Source organism: Ctenocephalides felis, unplaced genomic scaffold (genome assembly GCF_003426905.1).
Source record: "Ctenocephalides felis isolate EL2017-DRISC unplaced genomic scaffold, ASM342690v1 CF-g0.4_SCAFFOLD_03570, whole genome shotgun sequence".
NCBI lineage: Eukaryota > Metazoa > Arthropoda > Insecta > Siphonaptera > Pulicidae > Ctenocephalides > Ctenocephalides felis.
This window is the reverse complement of record NW_020539724.1, coordinates 13159178-13180330: the sequence shown is the minus strand read 5'-3', so window position 1 is coordinate 13180330 and position 21153 is coordinate 13159178. Positions and strand designations below refer to the sequence as shown.

Below are 21153 nucleotides of genomic sequence, written 5' to 3'. Positions count from 1 at the left end.
TAGACTTCAGCTATTCTACTACAGAAATAGGCAATAAATTGTCTGAAAACAACAAAATATGTAATCCATCCCGACGCAGGTAAAATCGAATCATGGCTCACAATGAATTTAAATATAAATCTATGAATAGCAAGTAGGTCATAAAAGAGAATCTCTACCCGCAGTTTTGTGATAAATATGATAACACCTTTACGTGCAAATATCAAGAGGTTGCAATATTTTTTTCTTAAGGAATACACGTATATATCTTAAGAGAAAACCAAAGCTAAGGTCGTAAATCGTTCCTGAAGCCGAATCGTGCTTAATCGGTGGAATCGTAATTTCAGTTTGCATTTTGTCCCAGGAATTTATGGTGAATGATTTGTGTTTAACGAAGATATTAACCATGTATCATGAATAAATTTTAGATAATGGTATTTATTGTTGGTTCAAGAAAATTGGCAACATAAAACAAATTTCTTAATACTACTACTATTCGAATCGATCCTCCTCGTTGATTTATGATTTTTATTAAACTACTAATACAATCGACAAAATTAACATGTCTCAATATAAGAAACTCACTACCCTTCAATAGGTATATGCTCATATCATGCAGATTTTTTCCATATTGATTTTCGTTTCTGTTTTTTGGGATTATTTTACAATTCTCATTCCGAGTTGTTCACAAAATGATTTGTAATATAACATTTTCATTCGCGTGGGTCGCTCTGTATTGATTGTGAAACTCGTCTCTCTTTTTTCCTCGATTTTTCCGCACCAAATATTCCTGTGTAAAATCTTTTTTGTGATAAAACAGATATGACAAGCAATGACATAACGGTGTACGTGTTTTTAAAATAATTGTTCTATTCCATTTGTTTCGTGTTGCATGTAAAAATATCCATCACGGGGTTTGTATTTTATGATAGATTTTCTATACTGCGTTTACATAGTGGGTACAAATGCATCCGATCTGTACTTTGAACTATATTTTTCCACATGCGTTTAAATTTTGTTAGTGTGCCCGGATTCCCAATTAAATCGGTTGGGGTAAAACTTGATTACTTTTTTGTGAAATAAAATAATGATGTTTAATAGTGCAACAGAACATCTTTCAACCAAATAATGAAAATAAAATTATTAGCCAGTATGAGTTAATATTGATCAATTGGAACATAACAGAATGCTGCCATGAACGACCTGGGGCTATAGACAAATATCAGGTACAAATGTTTGCGATTTCTGTGTTAATTAACCTCGGGACTAAATGTCAAATGATCATACAAACAAAAATAAAATCGAAATAAAATTATCAGAGCTATTGCCTCAGCCTTCAATTCGTCTCAATTCTACCCGAGTATCTAGGTTAGTTTAAAAGTTCAAAATTAAAACTTTATATGTAAGCAAGAAAAACAGCTCGAATATATTATTGTTCGGCAAATTTTTCATAAGACTTGTTTTGTTGTATTTAGGATTTTCCATATAGCTAAATTATCTCTTTTACCAAGAGAATTGTATTTTACGTAGTAGTATTATCATTATCAATTTAGTTTGTATTCTGTAGGATTCAAATCGCCAAAATGCATTTGATCTTGTTATCGGAACCGTTAAAGTTGTCTGCTGTGGACATATAATTAGAAAACGAAATTCTGAAGTGTCAAATACAGTTATACAACTTAGATAAGAACTTCCTAACTTCCTCTATCTAGCTGACCAAATCTCGAAGTTCATCTAAAACCCAAAGTGTAAATACAGAGTCACAGTCAAATAGAGTTTTAACCTCATATAGTTATAATAGCCGCATTAATTGTAAAATTCATTTTGAACTTTGGAAATATAAAGAAAAATTAATGAAAATATTTTTACAATTTACTTAATGACGTATGTTAATAACAAATATAAGAAACTTTTAGTAAGAGCTAATACTATTAGAGATTCATTTAATATATATCTAATATATATATTATATATATATATATATATATATATATATTATTTATATTATTTACATAAAAGTATTGTTTTTTTTTCATAAACAAATCAAAATAATTAGGGATTTTAATCAGAGTACCATAAAATCAATTAGTGAAAGATTTCAAAATTTAAGTGAAGTATAAATGACTGACTATATATTCTTAACTCACATTTTGTTAAAAATATTCAAACAATTCCCTTCGTCAAATTGCTGAACTTTAATAAAAAAAGAGTGCGAGTAAGGTTCACACGCGATTGAAGTAAAACTTGCTACAGTACAAGATGGCATTTAAGTAAAAATAAATACATCATATAACAATTTTGAATAATGTTTATTACTAATGCGGTAACACTCGTGATGCACATATATTTATTAGTGTCAACCATTATACACATTTATATAATGATAAATTATAAATTATATATTTATAATAGCATTAAAAATATGTTTAATATTAAAAAATAATAATGTAATTAAAGTCATACTTCAAATATGATCGGTTTGTCATTGTAATTAGCATTAAGAAATGAACCTTCATTAGAGAAATGAAGTAATTGCTGATTAATAAATTCTATAATATTCGTTCACACAGTGGATTATGTTAAACAACAACGTTTAAACAAATATTGTTTTTGCAACTTCACTCATCATGTAATAATTGTATTTGAAGAACTTCATGTAATTAAAATTAACATACATTCATTGACTTTAATTTCTGTTTTGTCTAAAAAATATTTTCTATTTTAAAAACTTCAAAGATTTATAGAAACTACGAATAATATAGAAATAATATAATCAATGAACTTACTGATCATTAATCTTATTAATCAATAATTTCAAGGAACAGAGTAAAATATTCTTCTGATCCAGGCATATTTCATTAAATCAAGATTTGTACTACGATGTAACATTAAAATGTTTATTTATCAATGACGATTTCCTTGTTGATATCGGTACGCATACAACGTTGATGCCGGTACGCTAAGAAGAAGTTTTACTTCAAAAATGTTAGAAAAATAGAGAATTTGCATTTTCAACAACGATTATTTGCGAATAACACAGATACTAAACACAAAGTTTTTCCAATTTTTTTGTCAAGCAATTTAAAATATTTTGAAACATCAAAATATCATAAAATTAGCAAATCGAATGCTGTGCCAAAAAATTAAACCCTAGTGAATAATATTAATATAATAATAAATGAAATATTTTGAAAGTGAAGTGAAGTGAAATGATAAAAAAACTTAAATTCGTTTAATTTATTTTTGGTCCAATCAAAACGTTCGTTTTTATTATTAGAGGATCTGTTTTAAATGTAATTGAGCACGTTCCTCTCGCGATGCAAATCCTCACCGGAATGCAAATGATGGTACGGTACCTCCACAGCACCACCATGGTTCCGGGTTCCGGCGCACATTGCATATTTGCGAAACGTGCTTGCGGACAGGTGCAAGCTGCAAGGTAGCCGGAAGCGGCTCTTTTGCACATGCGGCGCAGCTTTCAAAGCTTTCGCAATGATACAGAATCGCGAAATTCACTCTATACATAAAGGTTTCACCTTTATTCGACTAGACCAAACCAGGCCAGACTAGACTCGACTAGACTCACCTCAATTAATTTTAGGCGAAATTCGAGTCTGATGAAATTACACAGAGCTACCTTTGGAGAATTCGAATTAATTTGTCACCGTCTAATCGGGCAGAAACTTTGCTTTTGCTTCTGAATGGTAATTATGAAATTTGTATCTCTGAAGGGAATACATGGAGCAATTATTTGTAATTATTGGGATCAGAGAAATAACAAATGTGTACGTTACATCGTATGGATATGAAAAAAAATGTTAAATATTTGATTGTCAATGCTATAATTCAAGAAAAAAAATTATAATATTATCTTCTTATAATATATAAAAATGAATCGCAAAATGTGTTGGTAAGCGCATACTTCAACAACGCCTGGACCAATTTGGCCAATTCTTCTTTTAAAGTGTTCGTTCATGTCCAAGAATGGTTCTCACGGCGAGAAAAAATCGAATAATTGCCGGGAAAACCCTAAAAACAGCCCTTTTCTCTATTAATCGAGTAGGCAACGAAATTTGTACAAAAAACAATGATCTATGTCATGACATTTGTGTAGTTTTTGATAATCTAATTTTTAATATATTTATATAAACATAGAAATATCTTTCTATTAATTAACGAGCTGTATTGGCAGCCAAAAACATTGATGTAAAGGAATTAAATTTCCAAATTCAAGAACAAATTACAGGCAAATCAGTTGATTCGGCAACTAACCAAGACTCGCTGGATTTGCTAGGATTGTCACCTCACAATCTTCAATTAAAGGTTAGATCGGCAATTATAATGTTGCGGAATATCGCCCAACCGCGCCTTTGCAACGGCACAAGGTTAGCGATAAAAAAACTACCAAACAACGTGATGGAAGCAACTATATTGAAAGGATAGTATAAAGCAGAAGATGTTCTCGCACCGTGCATCCCAATGTTTCCGACTGATGTGCCATTTGAGATTAAACGACTACAGTTTCCAGTGCGTTTATGGTATCACTGAGTGTTTGTGGTATTAATTTGGAAAACCCGTGGTTCTCACATGGAAAATTGTATGTTGTCTGTTCCCGTATTGAAAAACTATCAGATTTGTTTGTCTATGCGCCAGGTAATCAAACAAAAAACATCGTTTATCAAAAAGCACTACAATAAAAATTGAACTTTTTTTTTAATTATGATTTACATGATTCAAATTGCTTACTTTTAAATGCTTATAGTGTTTTATTTAATTATTTTTAATTCACACCGATTTATTACGTGGGTGATGGTTCTGTTCAGGATAATTTTTTGCAAAGAATAGAAAAAAGGTAGGAACAAAACACGGCTAGTTTTTAATAAAAATAAAATTCCTTTATTGCTTCTATAACTTTATATTCATATTATAGAAAATGTGGATACTATACTAACTGATATTTATTATCAGCGATAGGTATTTATCTTAAAGACTACGTCGTCTAGTCTGCGGGATGATATAGGTCCTTTATCCAAGTTTCTCCAAATTCGCAATTCCGAACAAAAAGCGTCGCGTTACTAGAGCAGGTGACTTGACACAAACGCGAAAACGCCCCGAGCCGCACAGGTGTCAGATTTGCTTGCGAATTAATTAGATTTGTTCAACTAAAGCGTCCGAAACTAACGAACAAAGTCACCGACGGAGAAGCCAGTGTGTGGGTTCTCGGACCACTTTTGTAAACGACGACAATATACCTGGATAAAGGACTTATGGAGAAAATTCAATACCTTTGGCTAATCACTTTAATATGGCAATATCCTTTGAAGTTGTTATTAATACTTATATGTAAAAAGATAAAGATGATCGGCACAGTACAAAAAGTACTGTAGTAAATAATTATGGTGCTTGTTTAATGATTATTTATCTATCTGAAGCAGTGATTCCCCAAGTGGTATATATGGACCACCAGGGAAAAGGGAATTTGAAAATCCGCAATAGTGATTATTATAAAATCAATTAAATGTCTCGACTTGTATTTGTATTTGTATTTGTATCTTTACTTCAAATGTTCAATACTAAACTTTAGTACAAATATGAATTTATAACAAAAAATCGATATCGGCTGAATATGGGATCATGGTAAAGCCTAAGGGGTCCACAACACTAACAAGTTCGGGAACCTATGATCTAAAACAACAAGTTTGGGAACCTATGATCTAAGGCAAGAAATGCCTGTCAATTCAATATTTAAGTATTAGGCTAATTAATGTGTAAATTACACATTAATAAAAAATTTAAAAATTGAAACAAGGACTTTGAAAATCAGTATCTTTACATGTATTACAGTTCATTATATTCAAAGAAGGTATTAAATTTCGACGAAAATAAAATAAATAATGTTTTATTCGTGTTTAGTTAAATTTAATCAAGTTTGAGATATAAATTCAAGTTCCAGGTGAAAATCCAGATCACTTGCAAATCTTTAAAAAAAATACTTGTATGTGGTATTATCGAATATCCGAATAAATTTAGCGTGAGATATAAGAAAATCTTTTAAGAATGAATAATAAAAAAATAGCTCTTGAAAATTTAAAATGGGTGAAAAATCCTAAGTAACCAACTTATATATTACCAGATTAAATCGAATTCTAGATTTAAAAGTTTTTGAACTCGGTCCGGATACATCATATTTATATCATTAACTATTTTTATATTTCTATTTCTATTTCTTATGTTTGTCAGCACTGTTAAAAAGTGGCAGAGATTAGCAACCCCTTCCCTCGCCCTGAATATATATATATATATATATATATATATATTTATGATTGTGTACGGGGGCGAAATTGTGTTTTTAGAGACTCCCAAGACTTGGCTAACGGCCCGAGAGCGTCAAGTTATCGTACTCCAGATTAATGCTTACTTGACCTCGTCGTGTAAAATATATACATATTTTATGCAAAAAGGAGAAAATGATAAAAGGACAAAATAATATTACTTTAGTTTATGAGATCATCAACATTTGGAAAGGAAAAACATAATGGATTGGAACTTATTCTGTGGAAAAGGATCTAGAAATTATAAATTTACTAATACTAATAACTGATATTTGAATACATTAAAATATGAATTCAAGAAAGAAAATTAAATTTCTTTTTCGAATTCAACTTGACCAAAAATTATGATGAAAATGCACAAAATGTATGTAAATATTATAATAATTAATCGAAATCAGGATTTTTAAAAAACTACTCCCAAGCATTAATGCAACGGTTTGCAGAGCATCTAATTTTTTGTAGAAATAAGCAACAAGTATGCATATAATTATAAATTTAGATGAGAAAGATATGCAATTATGGATTTCCATTAAATTAACATAACTAGAAAAAAAAACAGCCTATCCATCTATTCCAAGAAAGAAAATAATTAAGTTAAGACATTAACTATGACACTCAGAAAACATGTCAAAGACACCACCCCCATTGGCAAGGCCGAAGTGAATGTATATACGAGTAATACCCATCTGTGCACATTGTGTATAATACGCACATCAACCCCTAAATAATTAACAGCATCAACCCCTGTTCGAGTAATTAACTTATGCAATATCATAACGCAACAAAGCCAGTTACATTCGTTTCGAGCTGACGCAAAATTACTAACTTCTAGGGCTCAGAAATAATTCGAGAGAGGAGAGTTGATATATAAGTAGTAACTTGTAATATTTATAAAAGAAATATATATATATATATATATATATATATAAAGGACTAATGAAAGGCCACAGACCTAAATTTGTGGCCAGAGGACAAATTCAATCTACGGAAGAATAGCATTCAAGAAACACCATGGACAGCTTTTATAGAATATCAATAATTATAGTAAGCAATTATAATCGCTCCAATTTATCCAATTAATAATGATTAAATTCTCACCAGAATATATTCTACAAAAGCCAAAATATTTTCCCCCCAAGTAGTTCCCTAACACATTACGTATTACGTATTTTATATGTAAATTACATATGTAGCAAATTGGATATACTGCGCAATAACAATCAACTTTCTCCCACAAAAGTCAACACGTTTTGTTTTTTACGTAAACATATGTATATTAATCCCTTGAGTTTGTGAACCGCTTCGAAGTTGTTTATGCAACCGGGGGGTACCGGAATTGTTCGGAGCCCCTGTAGAGCCCCCGACCCACCTCGATACCCCTTTGGATCAAATAACATTATTTTTGTGGGAGACCGCGGAGGAAAACAAGAGGAAGGTAATAAAACTAGCTGGCTATTTTGTAGACTTTTTTATGGGCGAACACCGACACAATCTTGGGGGGTAAAGGACTCAGATTTTAAAGGAAACAAAAAATTTGTTTCGAATTTTATAATATAACTAGCAAACCCGACGAACTCCGTTTTGCCATCAGATGGTTTCGTGAGAAAGATGAAGAAATTTTTTGTTTGCTTTATATTTGAAAAGGAAAATTTTGATTTTATTACACAACAGTAATGAATTTATTTCGATTACAAAAATGAAGTATTTTTTAATTGAACTTCTCTAAGTAAATGAAAGTGAACCCGCAAATTATCCGTTTCATTGAAGTGCTCTTTGGTAAACCACATTTTTTGTTTTTTGGTCTGACGTTAACACAAACAAAGCGGATGGTTTTCCAACTCGTGTGCAGGCAACGTATAACTGCCCATGTGAAAAACAATGATTTTCTAAATAATCTATTTGAAATTTATCCCGCAAACATTAAGCGATTGGCCTTGCGACTTGTTATTGCAAACGCAAGGCGAACTGGAAATTGCAATCGTTTGAAGTCAAACGGAGACCAGTCGGAATCATTGGTATGTCACCAAATCGCCAGCAATTTTTGATTGAATGGTAAAATTCAGTGCGTGTACATCATTATTCTTTGCGGCACGAATTGCTCGTTGACTTAACCAAGCATAATTCTGATAATTCTCACTAATGTCATTACTCGAATTTTTAATTACGGTGCGTGAAGTTCCAGCAATTTGCATTAAGACACGATGCCATGCACCAATAATTTTTGATTGAATTGCGCACTATCTAAAAGTTAATATTAAGAGCTAAAACTTTCAGAAAATTGTTTTTTTATCAATTTGGAACCATTTGAGCCCTTGCGAGCAAAGAAATTCAAAACTGTCCACATTAAGGACCACCCTAATGAACAGCATAGTGAAATTGCAAAATCTGCATTTAATTATATTAATACCATAAGTATATTATACAACCCTCCGATAACGCGGTGAGTGCGTACCTTGTAATACAAAGAAGGTAATCTACAAGGAACTGGATTCCATCCTAGTGCGGTATATGGAATTTTTCTTCCACAATTTATTTTTTTACTTTAAATTTTTATTAGCAATTTTTTATTCTTGGGTACGCCTGCTCTGTATTGTATTCGTTTTACTACGAGATGAAAGATATTCGTAGTAGTCCGGAGCCTCCGACCGTCGACCGCGTTAAGCCTTTACCGCGAGAGCATAAAACAAGAGGATCCCCTGGGAGAGGCGATTTTATTTAAGATCTCTGCATATTTGACACTAAAACTAACCGAAATTTGGGTAAAGGATGGAAAACTACAAAACTAAACGCCAAGTAAAATATTAATTCTTAGGATTCCAACTCAAAATGGATAATTTGATAAATTGATAATTTTATTGGTAAAGGGGTCCATTAATCGCGTGATCAATTTTTCAAGAATACATCATATTATTTCAAATTAACCCTCCCTCTTCCACAAAACACCACGTGTATTTTTTTAGTTAGGTGAAATAGAGTGTCCGGCGTTAGGTGCCGTCCGGCGTTACCCGGCGTTACCCTTCCCCCAATTCATTTCAATAACTGCTAGGTATTTGAAAATGTAGTTGCAAAGTTAATATATTCGAAGTACAAAATTCGATTAGAAGAGGTCATAAAAAATAATGTTAATTGAAATATGAATAATCTGTATCTTGTGAAAGCAATAAATATTAGGATATAAAGAGTAGATCAGGGATACAAAATCAAAAATGTTGCAGAAAATTTAATGAACTAGAATAAAGAAATTAAAAAAAATGTAGGTAAAAGATACAATCAAGCATATGATATAAAAATCATGTGGATGGTTAAAATGCTAGAAAACGAGAGAAAAAAATTCTTTAATAAAGTGGAAGCGAAGAAATTATTCATTATTAAAGTGGTCTTCGTCGTGATCAAATTTTGTGCGAAAAATCAAATAATTGTTTATTTGTGTATTGATGTATAAGATTGTATATTTGTAAAAAAATACAAAAAAATTGCTTAAGTTTTGGTTGTGATATGCAAAAAAGTCACTCATCTCTATTTTATTTTAATTATTTGTTATAGATGATTAATATTAAATATGTTAAAGAATTGATCAGTGAGGAACAAAAGTTCAATCTCTGCTAAGAACAAATGTGCAAGCTCATACTTTTAATTTATTTACCAAAAGTAATCAAAATCCAAATTCAACAATGCATTTAATATTAATGTATAGGCAGATAATGATTTGTTAATGGAAAGACAATCTAAGTAGACAAAATAGATTTACATACTTGAATTTACAGTCCTTTATTTTATTTCTAATTCTTATCTAATGTGAAAATATGTTATTTAACAGTTGTAACTGATATTGAAATTTAACCACTTTTTTAATTTTTATGTTGTTTTGACTTTATATTATGATTTCTACAATATTAATATGTGAATTAAAAACAAAAAAAACTGTATTTTTGGACTTCACTTCACAAAAAAACCCTAGCATTAAGTGGTTTACCCAAAAAGAAAATTAACAATTATTTTTTACCATGATTATCGAATTAATCTACCTAATATTATGACACTATGACTTTTCTACTCCTCCACTTTACAGATTGCAGATTGTAAATAGGGATTTTCGCCGGACAGGACCACTTTGGAGAAGAAATCGGCAAGGATCACGTGTTGTTCATGACCAGATTAGATCAGCATCTCCATCACGGTTTATTGGAGAGCTTTACGCGCGTTTTATTGTGCAATAGCATACAGAACATACAGAATCCCTGAGATTAGGTCATTCACGACGAAATTGAGTTTTTGATTTCTTTACCATCACCACACTTGGAATGGAATTAGTTGTAAAAATAACTTAACCCTTCAGGGTAAAGGATAAAGGATATACATTTGAATATATTTAGCGCTAGCACAAAATTTAACTATATCTGTTGAGAATTGGTTTGGTCATTCTCGACAAAATTGAGATTTTGATTTCTTTGTCATCACATTCTTGGAATTTAAATTAATTCTTTTTTAAAGAGTTCAGGATAAATGGCAGTTCACAATTAGATTTATCAAAATTCTAGCTATATACTGTAACCCACAAATTTCAAAAAAAATTTCTTGCTCAATAAATTGCTCCAGATGATCATTAGAAAGTATAGCTCTAGTATCAGTATAACTATTTTTTTGTGATCTTTGACATTTATCTGATCTAGGCACGATTTCAAGTAAAAATAGGCTTTCGGGACATTTCATCAACTAATTGCATTCACAATTAAAAGTAAATTTCACAATTAAAATGCCAAACTATAAGGAAAAGTCCCGTAACGCCGCACGACACCAAGCACCGAACACTCTATTTAACACGTATTATTTAAGCGAGTATAAATCTTTTCATTTCAAAATACTAGTGAAAGGGGCATGGGGAGCACACGTCACCTAATTAGCATAGTAATTCTAGCATATTAATAAGTTAATAAGTTCTACTTGCTTGTTATCCGTAAAATGGCTTTTAACCAATTTTAGTAGGTACCACCAAATGAACTAAAATGTCTGTCCCTTAGCACCGGACACTAAGTCGTCCCTTAGTGCCGGACAGTAAACATATTGATATTTCTTGTGAGAATTTACGTAATTTATTCCAATTATTTAATTTTGTTCTGTATAAGAGCTAACGGTCACTACATACCCCCATTTTCGTATTTCCTAGTCAAAGAATGAAACGCTTAGGTGAATGCACCAGCTGAGAGCATCGGTGTGGCCCAGCCATTTTTTTTGCAATATCTAAGAATATTCGTCAAAGATACATGTGCAGACATTCCAAAGTGCTGAGATGGCTACATATGTGATCAATGCAGGTTATTTTGAAATGTCCGGTACTAGGTGCCACTGTCTAAAATCATATTTTTCGATACCAAAGTTTGATTGATAGTATTAATTATTTTTCAGCAAAGATTGCGGTTTTGTTAATTTAGTTTGATTTCTAACTTTGTTATCTAACATAAACCATAATTTAATAAACATATCGTAAAATATTTTTTGACTTATTTATAAATAACCTTAGGTGTCCGCCACTAGGAGAGTTCCCCATATTAATATTTTCAGAAACATTTATGAAAATTGTAGAAATTTTAAAAATATTTTTAATTTAAAATAAATACCTGATATAAATTAGTATTTTTTATAATTTGACTAATTAATTTTGACGACGTTCCTCGAATATTTAAATCAAAAATATCGTAGATAAAATAATTTATGCATATATACTATTATAAATATAGTTGATCTATATCAAATAAAGTTTTCCAATTAAATCTGTTTGTTTTCTGCAGTTCTCCGAGCATTATTTATAACTCGAGATGATTTATAAAAACTGTTTATGCAAACTAGTTTATCTATCGCAAAGTTCTTAATTAAAAATATCGGAAGCTTCTTTATAAACAAAATAAATATGAAGACGAAGTAATCATTTATGTAAAATAAAAAAAATATATAAATTATAATAATATATTGTATATGCAATTACAAACCAAAGGAAAATGAGTTTGTAAATAAAGTAAAATGAGATGTAAATAATGTAAAAATAAATCATGGAAAGTTAAATTCTCATAGATTTTCCCAAATCATGGAAGTACCAGGTGAAAATGATAAAAGCGTACGGTTGGATATTATAATATTGTTGTTCCGAAGTACCTACTATTTGTAGAACTTAATTAAAATTAAAATCCACACCGTTTAATTTAACAAAAACAATCTTCCGCGTGCCAGAGATTTTTATTCTTGAAATTCTCTAAAACAATTCGCAATAATGTATTATTTATCTCGGTCGGTTTCGTGCACCTTTTCCTCAGGTGTTTCTAATAAATAAATAGAGAAATTTATAAAGGTGATATTACACGGCGATACATGTTTCTGAAAGACAGGCTAACGAACAGACAAAGCTTCGATATCATTCTTTGGGGCCCCACGGGTACGGAATCGTAAAATACCTATATCATTTATTATTTCTATAGTCGCGATCTACCCTCTACGTGGAAGGAGCATTCTATTCTGGATATAAGGGTCAGGATAGAGATCCGGGGGTAAAGGATACTTTTTTTTGGATTTTATTATAAAAAAAATAGTGGTGCATGGCATCGTGGCTTAAGGAAAATTGCTGGAACTTTCCGTACTAAAAATAACAATTTTAAAAAAAACTTTAAATATTTTTGAAACCTTGAAAAAATGAGATTTTTGAAAATTTTGAAATTTTTGAAAAAAATAAACTTTTTTGCAAAATTTGAATTTTCTTTATATTTCGAAAATGTAGATTTTTTTTAAACAATCGTGCTGAGTAGCTGTTTTAGTGACGAAATACAGTAAATTTGTATCCCAAACACACACACATATTCACACATATTCACTTTTTCTAAAGTATGCCAAAATGTTCAGAAACCTCTAAAACGTGAAATATGAAAAAATTATCATTTTCGATTTTTTGCGATTACTATAACGTACCCTACGGAAAGTTAAAAATAACAATAACGTAGTTCGAAGTTATTAGTATCGAAGTTAACGCTTAAATCGCCACTCGGTATCAGGAAAATTTTCATATAGATCTATGGTAACTTTATTAGACAATTTAGCTTAAAATAGATCAAGAAAACTTAAAGCATTAAAAAAAATTGTTTTTCCAAAATTCCTGGAAAAACACTATTTTTTATCTCACACATTTATGGCTGATATAGCCTTTTATTAAAACTTCTTTGTGGCTTAAAATACCTATTTTTGGATAAAAAAATAATAAACACAGTAAAAAATTCGAATTTAACACTTTAATCGCCAAGATAATATCAGAAAAAATTTAAAATAAACCTACCTTGGTTAGAAAAACTTAGAAAAATAGTTGAAAATAGATCAAGAAAACTTGAAGTATCAAAGAATTCTTTTTTCAAAATTTCTGAAAGAACTCTATTTTTTATATCAAACATTTATGACAGGCATGGCCCTATATTAAAACTGCTTCTTGACCTAAAGGATACTTTTTTTGGATTTTATTATAAAAATATAATAAACCTAGTAAACAGTTAATTGTTAACGTGTTGAATTTGACGCCTTAATCGCTACTATGATATTGTTCGGACGTATTTTCGTTTTATTATATTGGCTATGAAGGTGACTACCTTCAGGGCATTAAGCTTTACACGGAATGGTTGCTACCCCTAATAGAGGGGGTAGCGGAGTGTTGAAATTTGAAGTTGAAAAATTTTGCTGAAAAGAGTATCAGGAACTTTAATGTATCATAGGAAAATATTTTTGTCCAAAATTCCTGGAAGTACACTATTTTTTATGTCATACATATATGTCTGACATTGCTCATGAAAGTCTTCTAAGGGTCAGACTGAGTCTTAATAGTTACAAATTTAATTTTTTGCATTTTCCAAATACAGAAAGTGGTTAAGTCCAGTCCAAATATCTAAAAGACAATATTAAGAGCTAAAACTTTCAGAGAATTGTTTTTTATCAATTTGGAACCATTTGAGCCCTTGGGAGCAAGGAAATTCGAAAATGTCCATATTGAGGACCACCCTAATAAACATGAATATATATTTCATTTACCAATATTGGATTTCCGAAGTGATTTTTCCTTTTTCCCCGGCTCTCATTTTTCTCGTCTTTTGTGTCCAGAAGAAGAATGTGTGTCAGAAATCGTTTGACTGAACACATTTTGAATCGGATATATCGGTAGAGAGCATCTAGGTTTTGTGTATTGTACGTGCCTGAGATGTGGTCTCCAAGTTTCGGGATGATATATTGTAGTTATTATAAAAACGGCACGACCGACCAGGCAAGTCAGGCCACGGACGAAGTAGTATTACTAAATTCAGTATTCACTAGGGTTTGTCAGTTTTTAAAAACCGGCTTCGAAAACTGGTTTTTGACGAAAATTATGGAATTCGAGAACCGGTTTTTGGCAGAAAAAGTCGGTTTTCACTGTACAAATGAAAAATGACAAATATAGCCAAATATAAAAGATAGATGCAAGCGTTTTGATTCTTGGAATCATATTGGTTCAATAGCATTTGGAATCTTAAGTCAGCTATGGTTATCAGGTTTTGCCTAATGTATATATTAAATAACAGTGTATATATGAATTTAAATCAGGGCTACTTTTTCTTGAAAAAGTAACTCCCTCTACTCAATCTTAACTAGTGGGGTGGGTGGCATCGTGCCTTAAGGCAAATTGCTGGAACTTCCCGTACCGTAACGAAACGTTCGAGGAATATTGAATGTTTTCAAATAGATTATAAATATTGTATTATTGTCTAATATTTATAATAATTATATAAACTGAATTGCAGAGTTGAAATTATTTGTTTAAAGTATATTAGAACTATAGTCAGAATTAAAAATAAAATCTGAATTATTTTCGATATACAAAAAATTTTAAAAAAAAAAAAAAAAAAAAAAAAATGGTACAAAATTTTTTTTTTCCAAAATCAATTATTTTGTTAAGACAAGCAGAAAGTTCTTTGAATCAATTGAATCGGACGCTTAGTTCTCTCAAAAACTGCCATTTTTTGTACATTTAGCTCTGTATCTCCGAAATGGCTGGGCCTGCCTTTGCGCAAAACTAATAACCCTTTCTCCCAATCATTACTAATGGAATGTTTTTTAGATCATTCAAATCGGATGCTCCGTTCTCTCAAAAACTCGATTTCTATTTTCTGCACTCTTTGCTCCTTATCTCCGTACCTGCTGGACCTGTCTTTGCCAAAAACTAATCAGCTCTTCTCCTTATTAATAGGAATCGAATGTTTTTTAAACCATTCAAATCGGTTGATCCGTACGCCCGAAAACGTGGACGAAAATTTGTATCCATACATACATACACACACACACACACACACACACACACACACACACATCCATTTTTTCTGAGGTATGCCAAAACGTTCAGAAACCTTCAAAACGTCGAGAAATGTAAAAATTTTCAATTCCGATTTTCGGCCCATTACAATAACTTACCCTACGGGAAGTTAAAAAAGAGTTTTCAGCCCTAGAAGTCACAAATAGAAGAACAAGAAACTTAGAATTAGTTTATCAGACTTTAAAAACAATTAAGTTCGGTCACAAGTAAGAGAGTATTTTCTATTTTGGGAAATATTGTGAGTAAACAAGTCTCAATTTTTTGGAATCATATTTTATTAAACAAAAAAAATATTTTTTTAAAATTAATTCATTAAAATTGTTTGGAATAGAAAATAATCGGGGTTTAGCTTAATTGTTTTCACAACTAAAATTGATAGTAACAAGTATGCATCAACATGTACCTAATATTTTTTTATTTATTTATTCGAAAACTGTTCTTTTACTGTGATAAAAATATTTTCATTCTTATATGTAAAAATGATTCATGAATAACGAAAAATTATTTTCAAAGTTATTTAATCCAGGTAAACTATTATTTTTTTGTTCTACCAATTAAATTAAAATAAAACCGATAAAATTTCTGGTAAAATCAAAATTCGAAAACCTGTTTTCTGAAATGTCGGTTTTTGTATAAACCCTAGTATTCACTCTTAGAGGTAGAAATAAATAAATGATGATAGAAAATATAAATACTTTGATCTGGACAAGGAGTAAGTCATTTGGAAATGAAATGTTTGACGTATATACAGATTAGAATATTGCCACAGGTAAAACATGGTTTTGGAACACAATGTTCTCTCGAAGTTTTTGATACTTCACTATCTCCAATCAAATGTTTCTGACCATTTATAAAAAATCTTCAAACATCTCATTGTTGTTTGAGCATGCCATAGAAAAACCATGTAAAGAAGTATGCAAATATCAAGAAAATATTCCTCGACTTTTGTCAAATTTATCGATTTCCCCTCGAAGGTCCCAAGTCAACAGAGTGTATCAAATAATTCGTCGTATGTTCGACATCGCCAAGTAAATTACAACCAAGATGAATGTTTGTAGAAAAGTAAACTTTCAACTTTCCAAAGTGGTTACGAAATAAGAAACTCCTCTTGTATCGTATTACAGAGTGGCCTTGCTTATGGAAATGCAAATAAATACTGGTTTTCGGGACGATGGAAAAAGTAATTCTAGAGAAAATGATTATGACCAACGGAAAAAGTGGTTTTAATGAGAAAATTTTGTTCCTGGAGTACTTGAGAAGGCAGGTGTATCGTAATGAGAACCAATAAGAAGGGATGTTTGTTAATTAATTTTAGAAGTACAAATGAAGGATAAAAGAACTTCTGTTTAATTTTCATTACAATTTATAAACTCAGTGCGAGTAATAAATTGTTTGTTACTATCGACTATCTTATATTCTAAGTTCAAATGTCTGAATTGCATATATAAATTACAAATTTCAAATATTTTTATATCCATAAAATATTTAAAATTTGTTGTGTTAAAATAATAAAATGACTCACGTTGACAAACTCCAACGTTCCTTGTGGGGCTCTCTAAACAATGATATGGGGGCTCACATCGGCCCGAAAAACCACCAGGACCCCCACAGGGCTCACCCAAAGTCCTCGCGCAAACCCAACAACACCTGAAACAAAAATAAAAATATAATAGAAAAAATAAGCGAATATAAGCATGCTTATTTATAGATAATACATATTCAGCTATAATAATGCCAGATAATTTTAAATCAAGTTTATCAGATCTATAAAAACCGAAAAAATACTATTGGGACTATGATACAGGTTTAAATAAAAATTGTCCTTAACTTAATCTGATATTAGGACTAGTTGGTATTGGTATTTAGCCTTGAGCAAGTTACATAAACATCCCGATATGTGTAAATAATCGACTTAATCAATAAAAAATAAATTAATTTATGAGTGATTAAAAGTGTTCCGAGTGGATTTATTACACATCATTAAAAACGAACGAACACGTTAATCGGAGTATTTTCTAAAACCAAATTTTCAAAAATCAATAATTTTTCAATTGAACCAGTTTCCGTAGGACTTTAATAGTTTAGTGTGTTCATTAAGACCAAGTACTCTATTGTTATACCAAGTAAATCGTCTAATTTTAATTTTAACAAATGTCAAAAAAAAACTACTCATTTTCTCAAACTTTGATAAATTTTTAAAATTATACTATTTAATAATATTACAGTAAGTTCTTTAAGACGATAATATATATCGCCAAAAAAATAATTCCGTATACATTTTGAGCCTTGAACAAAACTTTAACATAATTTAGTTTTTGAGCATCCCCTTGACTTGTGGTAAGAGCCTTGGATTTGCAACTTTATGTTTTCAAGTAAATAAAAACTTCAATAAAAAATTTAAATAAAGATTTGATTTTACTTTAATTAGATGAATTTGGTGCCAATTCTGAATATAGATAAATTCTGAAAAAAACTATGTAGTTAAAAAATCATTAGAACTGCTCATAAAAGTTTAAGTTTTGATTGCTGGTATAAAACAAAAAAAAGTTTGTTTTTGTTTTAAATAATTGGATGCCTGTATCAATTACTTTATAAATAATGTAACAATAAAACACTGTCCCAATGATTTCTTTATTTTTTTTTATTTTCTTAATTCTAAGATTAATTATTAAATATCATTATGTTATTAGTAAATATCCTCAATGTAAAATCTTCTGCAAAAATATATATTTTAACACATTGTAAAATATTCATTCTAACTTCCAAATTTAGAATTTTCATTCTAAATTGTGTTCAATTATTAACTTTTTATCGCAAAGCTAATTTGAGAATAAATATTTTATTGTTTGGTTGAAATAAATATTATTGCTGCAAAATAGTGAAATGTTTATTTTTATATTAGACAAAAAAATATCAGACGTCCATCAAGATATTAAAAAGTATAATCTAAATTATGTTTTTTTAACAAAAAACACACATCTGTGTCGGTAGGTAATAGTTTTTTGCTGAGGCAAGTCCAGCCGTTTCGAAGATACGGAGCAAAAAGTGCCAAAAATGGTAATTCGACGATTCCGAGAGAATAGAGCGTCCGATTTAAATGATTCAAAAAAAAATTGTATAGATAAATAAAAAACTGGTGAAATTTTTGGAAAGGCAAGTCCAACGGTTTTGTAAATCCAAATTATCAAATATAATGTAGAATATTTTAATAATATGTACAAATATTGTTTACATTTCTATGGATTCCTTACCAATGTGAGGCCAAATTGCTTTAAAAAAAAATTCAACTTTTTCCAAAGTTCTCGAAAAAATAACTTAATTTTAAAATATGGTACGGGATGTTCAGCAGTTTGCCTTAAGGCACGATACAGTGCTCCATTAGTAAAAATTGTATTAAAAATTATGCAATAAGAAATAATTTGCAACGATGTGTGAAACGTACTACAACCATGTGTTAACATTCTTTTTCTTTCAACACCTCGATGGATGCTTGTTAAACCTTTTGTGTTTTTATCTAAATATATATACATAGTGTGAGTTGTATTATCAATCATTTATTCGTAGGCCTACTCACTCGCAAGGATCCAAAACAATAAGTCCGCGGCCAGGACATTGCTTCGGCTTAATCACTTCACACTCACTACTGTTGCAAACGCACTTTAATCCTTCACCAGGACGAACCGAACAAACTATTGTCAACACTAGTAAAGCACATGTGCTAAACACCCTATTTGCCATAATTTCTTCAATTAATCTTATGCTGATTTACTGATAATAACGCCACCAGTATAAATTCATCTCGGAAAAAAAATATATGGATCACATGGTAAAAATCACTTAGGATAGTATGTTGATGATTGAAATAGTAGTGCACGTGCACGAATTATTAAATATATTTTTTTCACATTTCGAAATAAAACAGAGCATTACTTTATCAATAAAGTTAAGCACTTATTTGATAAAAATATCGGAGAATTATTTTCGCGATGTTTAGATTGAATCAAAAATTCGCCGCACCGCGCTCGCACGTGGGCAAAATAATACTGATATGAACTGGGGTGTCGAGCCCTTCGGTAGGGTAAGATTTAGTTGGAGGGAGTTCGTGTTCGTGGCGATCTCTCACGAGGGAAAGGAGGACTCTTTAGTCAACTGTCAATTGTGAATAATTTGAGCAAATATAAGAACCAGCAATTGTACAAGGTATAGCCTAGATCAGGCATCGGCAACCTATGCACGCGATGGGGTTCTGGATGGCACTCTACAAAGTAATCAGGAAAATCGCAAATATATCAAGACGAAGTAGTTTTCAAACTAGTGGTGTATGACATCGTGCCTTAAGGCAAATTGCTGGAACTTCCTGTACCGTAACCAAATGTTCGAGGAATACTAAATGTTTTCAAATATATTACTATAAATACTGTAACATTGCCTAATATAAGAGAATTAATATAAGTAAGCTTTAAAACTTTAGCTAGAATTGAAATTGAAATCTGAATTATTTTCGATATACAAAAAAATGCAATATTTTTTTTTTCAAAAGCAATTGTTTTGTTAACACAAGCAGAAAGATTTTTGAATCATTCGATTCGGATGCTTATATCTCTCAAACACTGTCATTTTTTGTTTAATTAACTCTGTATCTTCAAAATGGCTGGGACTGCCTTTGCCAAAAACTAATAACACATCTCCCAATCATCACTAATTGAATGTTCTTTAGATCGGATACTCCGTTCTCTCAAAAACTCGATTTCTTTTCTTCACTCTTTGCTCTCTATCTCTGCAACGGGTGGACCTGCTTTGCCAAAAACTAATCAGCATATCTCCCTATCAATAGAAATCGAATGTTTTTTGAACCATTCAAATCAGTTGATCCGTGCGCCCGAAAACATGAACGAAAAAATGCGGACACACAAAACACACACACCATAATTTTTCTGAAGTATGCCAAATGTTCAGAAACTTCAAAACGTCGAGAAATGCAAAAAATTCATTTTCGATTTTCGGCCCATACTATAACTATCCTACGGGAAGTTAATAATAGAAAATGTTTAATTATAATTATTTATCTAACGTAGCTCGCTAATGTAATTCAACCTACGTTGAAGCACTTAAAGATGAATTTTCCAGAAGATGCAAAGACTTTGAAGCTTATGTGTCTATATTTTCCTTCTTCATAAAATCAGATTTAATAGATCTATCAATAATACCGTTTGATTCTTTAATTTTCTAGTGTATAAATGTTGAAAATTTATCTATTATGATATTTTTTTTTTTTTTTTTTTTTATTTATTTATTTTTTTTCTAAGATTTTTTCTCTTATTTAAAAATCACTTCGTCTCGATATATTATCAATCTCTTATCGAACTAAAATCTTTAGAATTATGAAAAACAAAATTTAAGGAATTACAAAAAATCTAGAAGATGACTATGAAAAAATCGACATCCATATTAAATTGTTGGATGACATTGCCGAAAAGA

At 30.6% G+C, this 21153-nt stretch overlaps 1 protein-coding gene across 1 annotated transcript in view; it reads right to left on the bottom strand.

Moving 5' to 3' along the window:
• Window positions 1-19413, bottom strand: part of LOC113383410 (cysteine-rich motor neuron 1 protein-like) — a 330953-nt gene extending 311540 nt beyond the window's left edge. The window contains exons 1-2 of the mRNA XM_026621678.1: window positions 19250-19413; window positions 17198-17322 (exon numbers count right to left, since the gene is read on the bottom strand). Coding sequence (XP_026477463.1) covers window positions 17198-17322; window positions 19250-19413 — 289 coding nt within the window. The remainder of the gene's footprint in view (window positions 1-17197; window positions 17323-19249) is intronic.
• Window positions 19414-21153: the final 1740 nt, after the last annotated feature.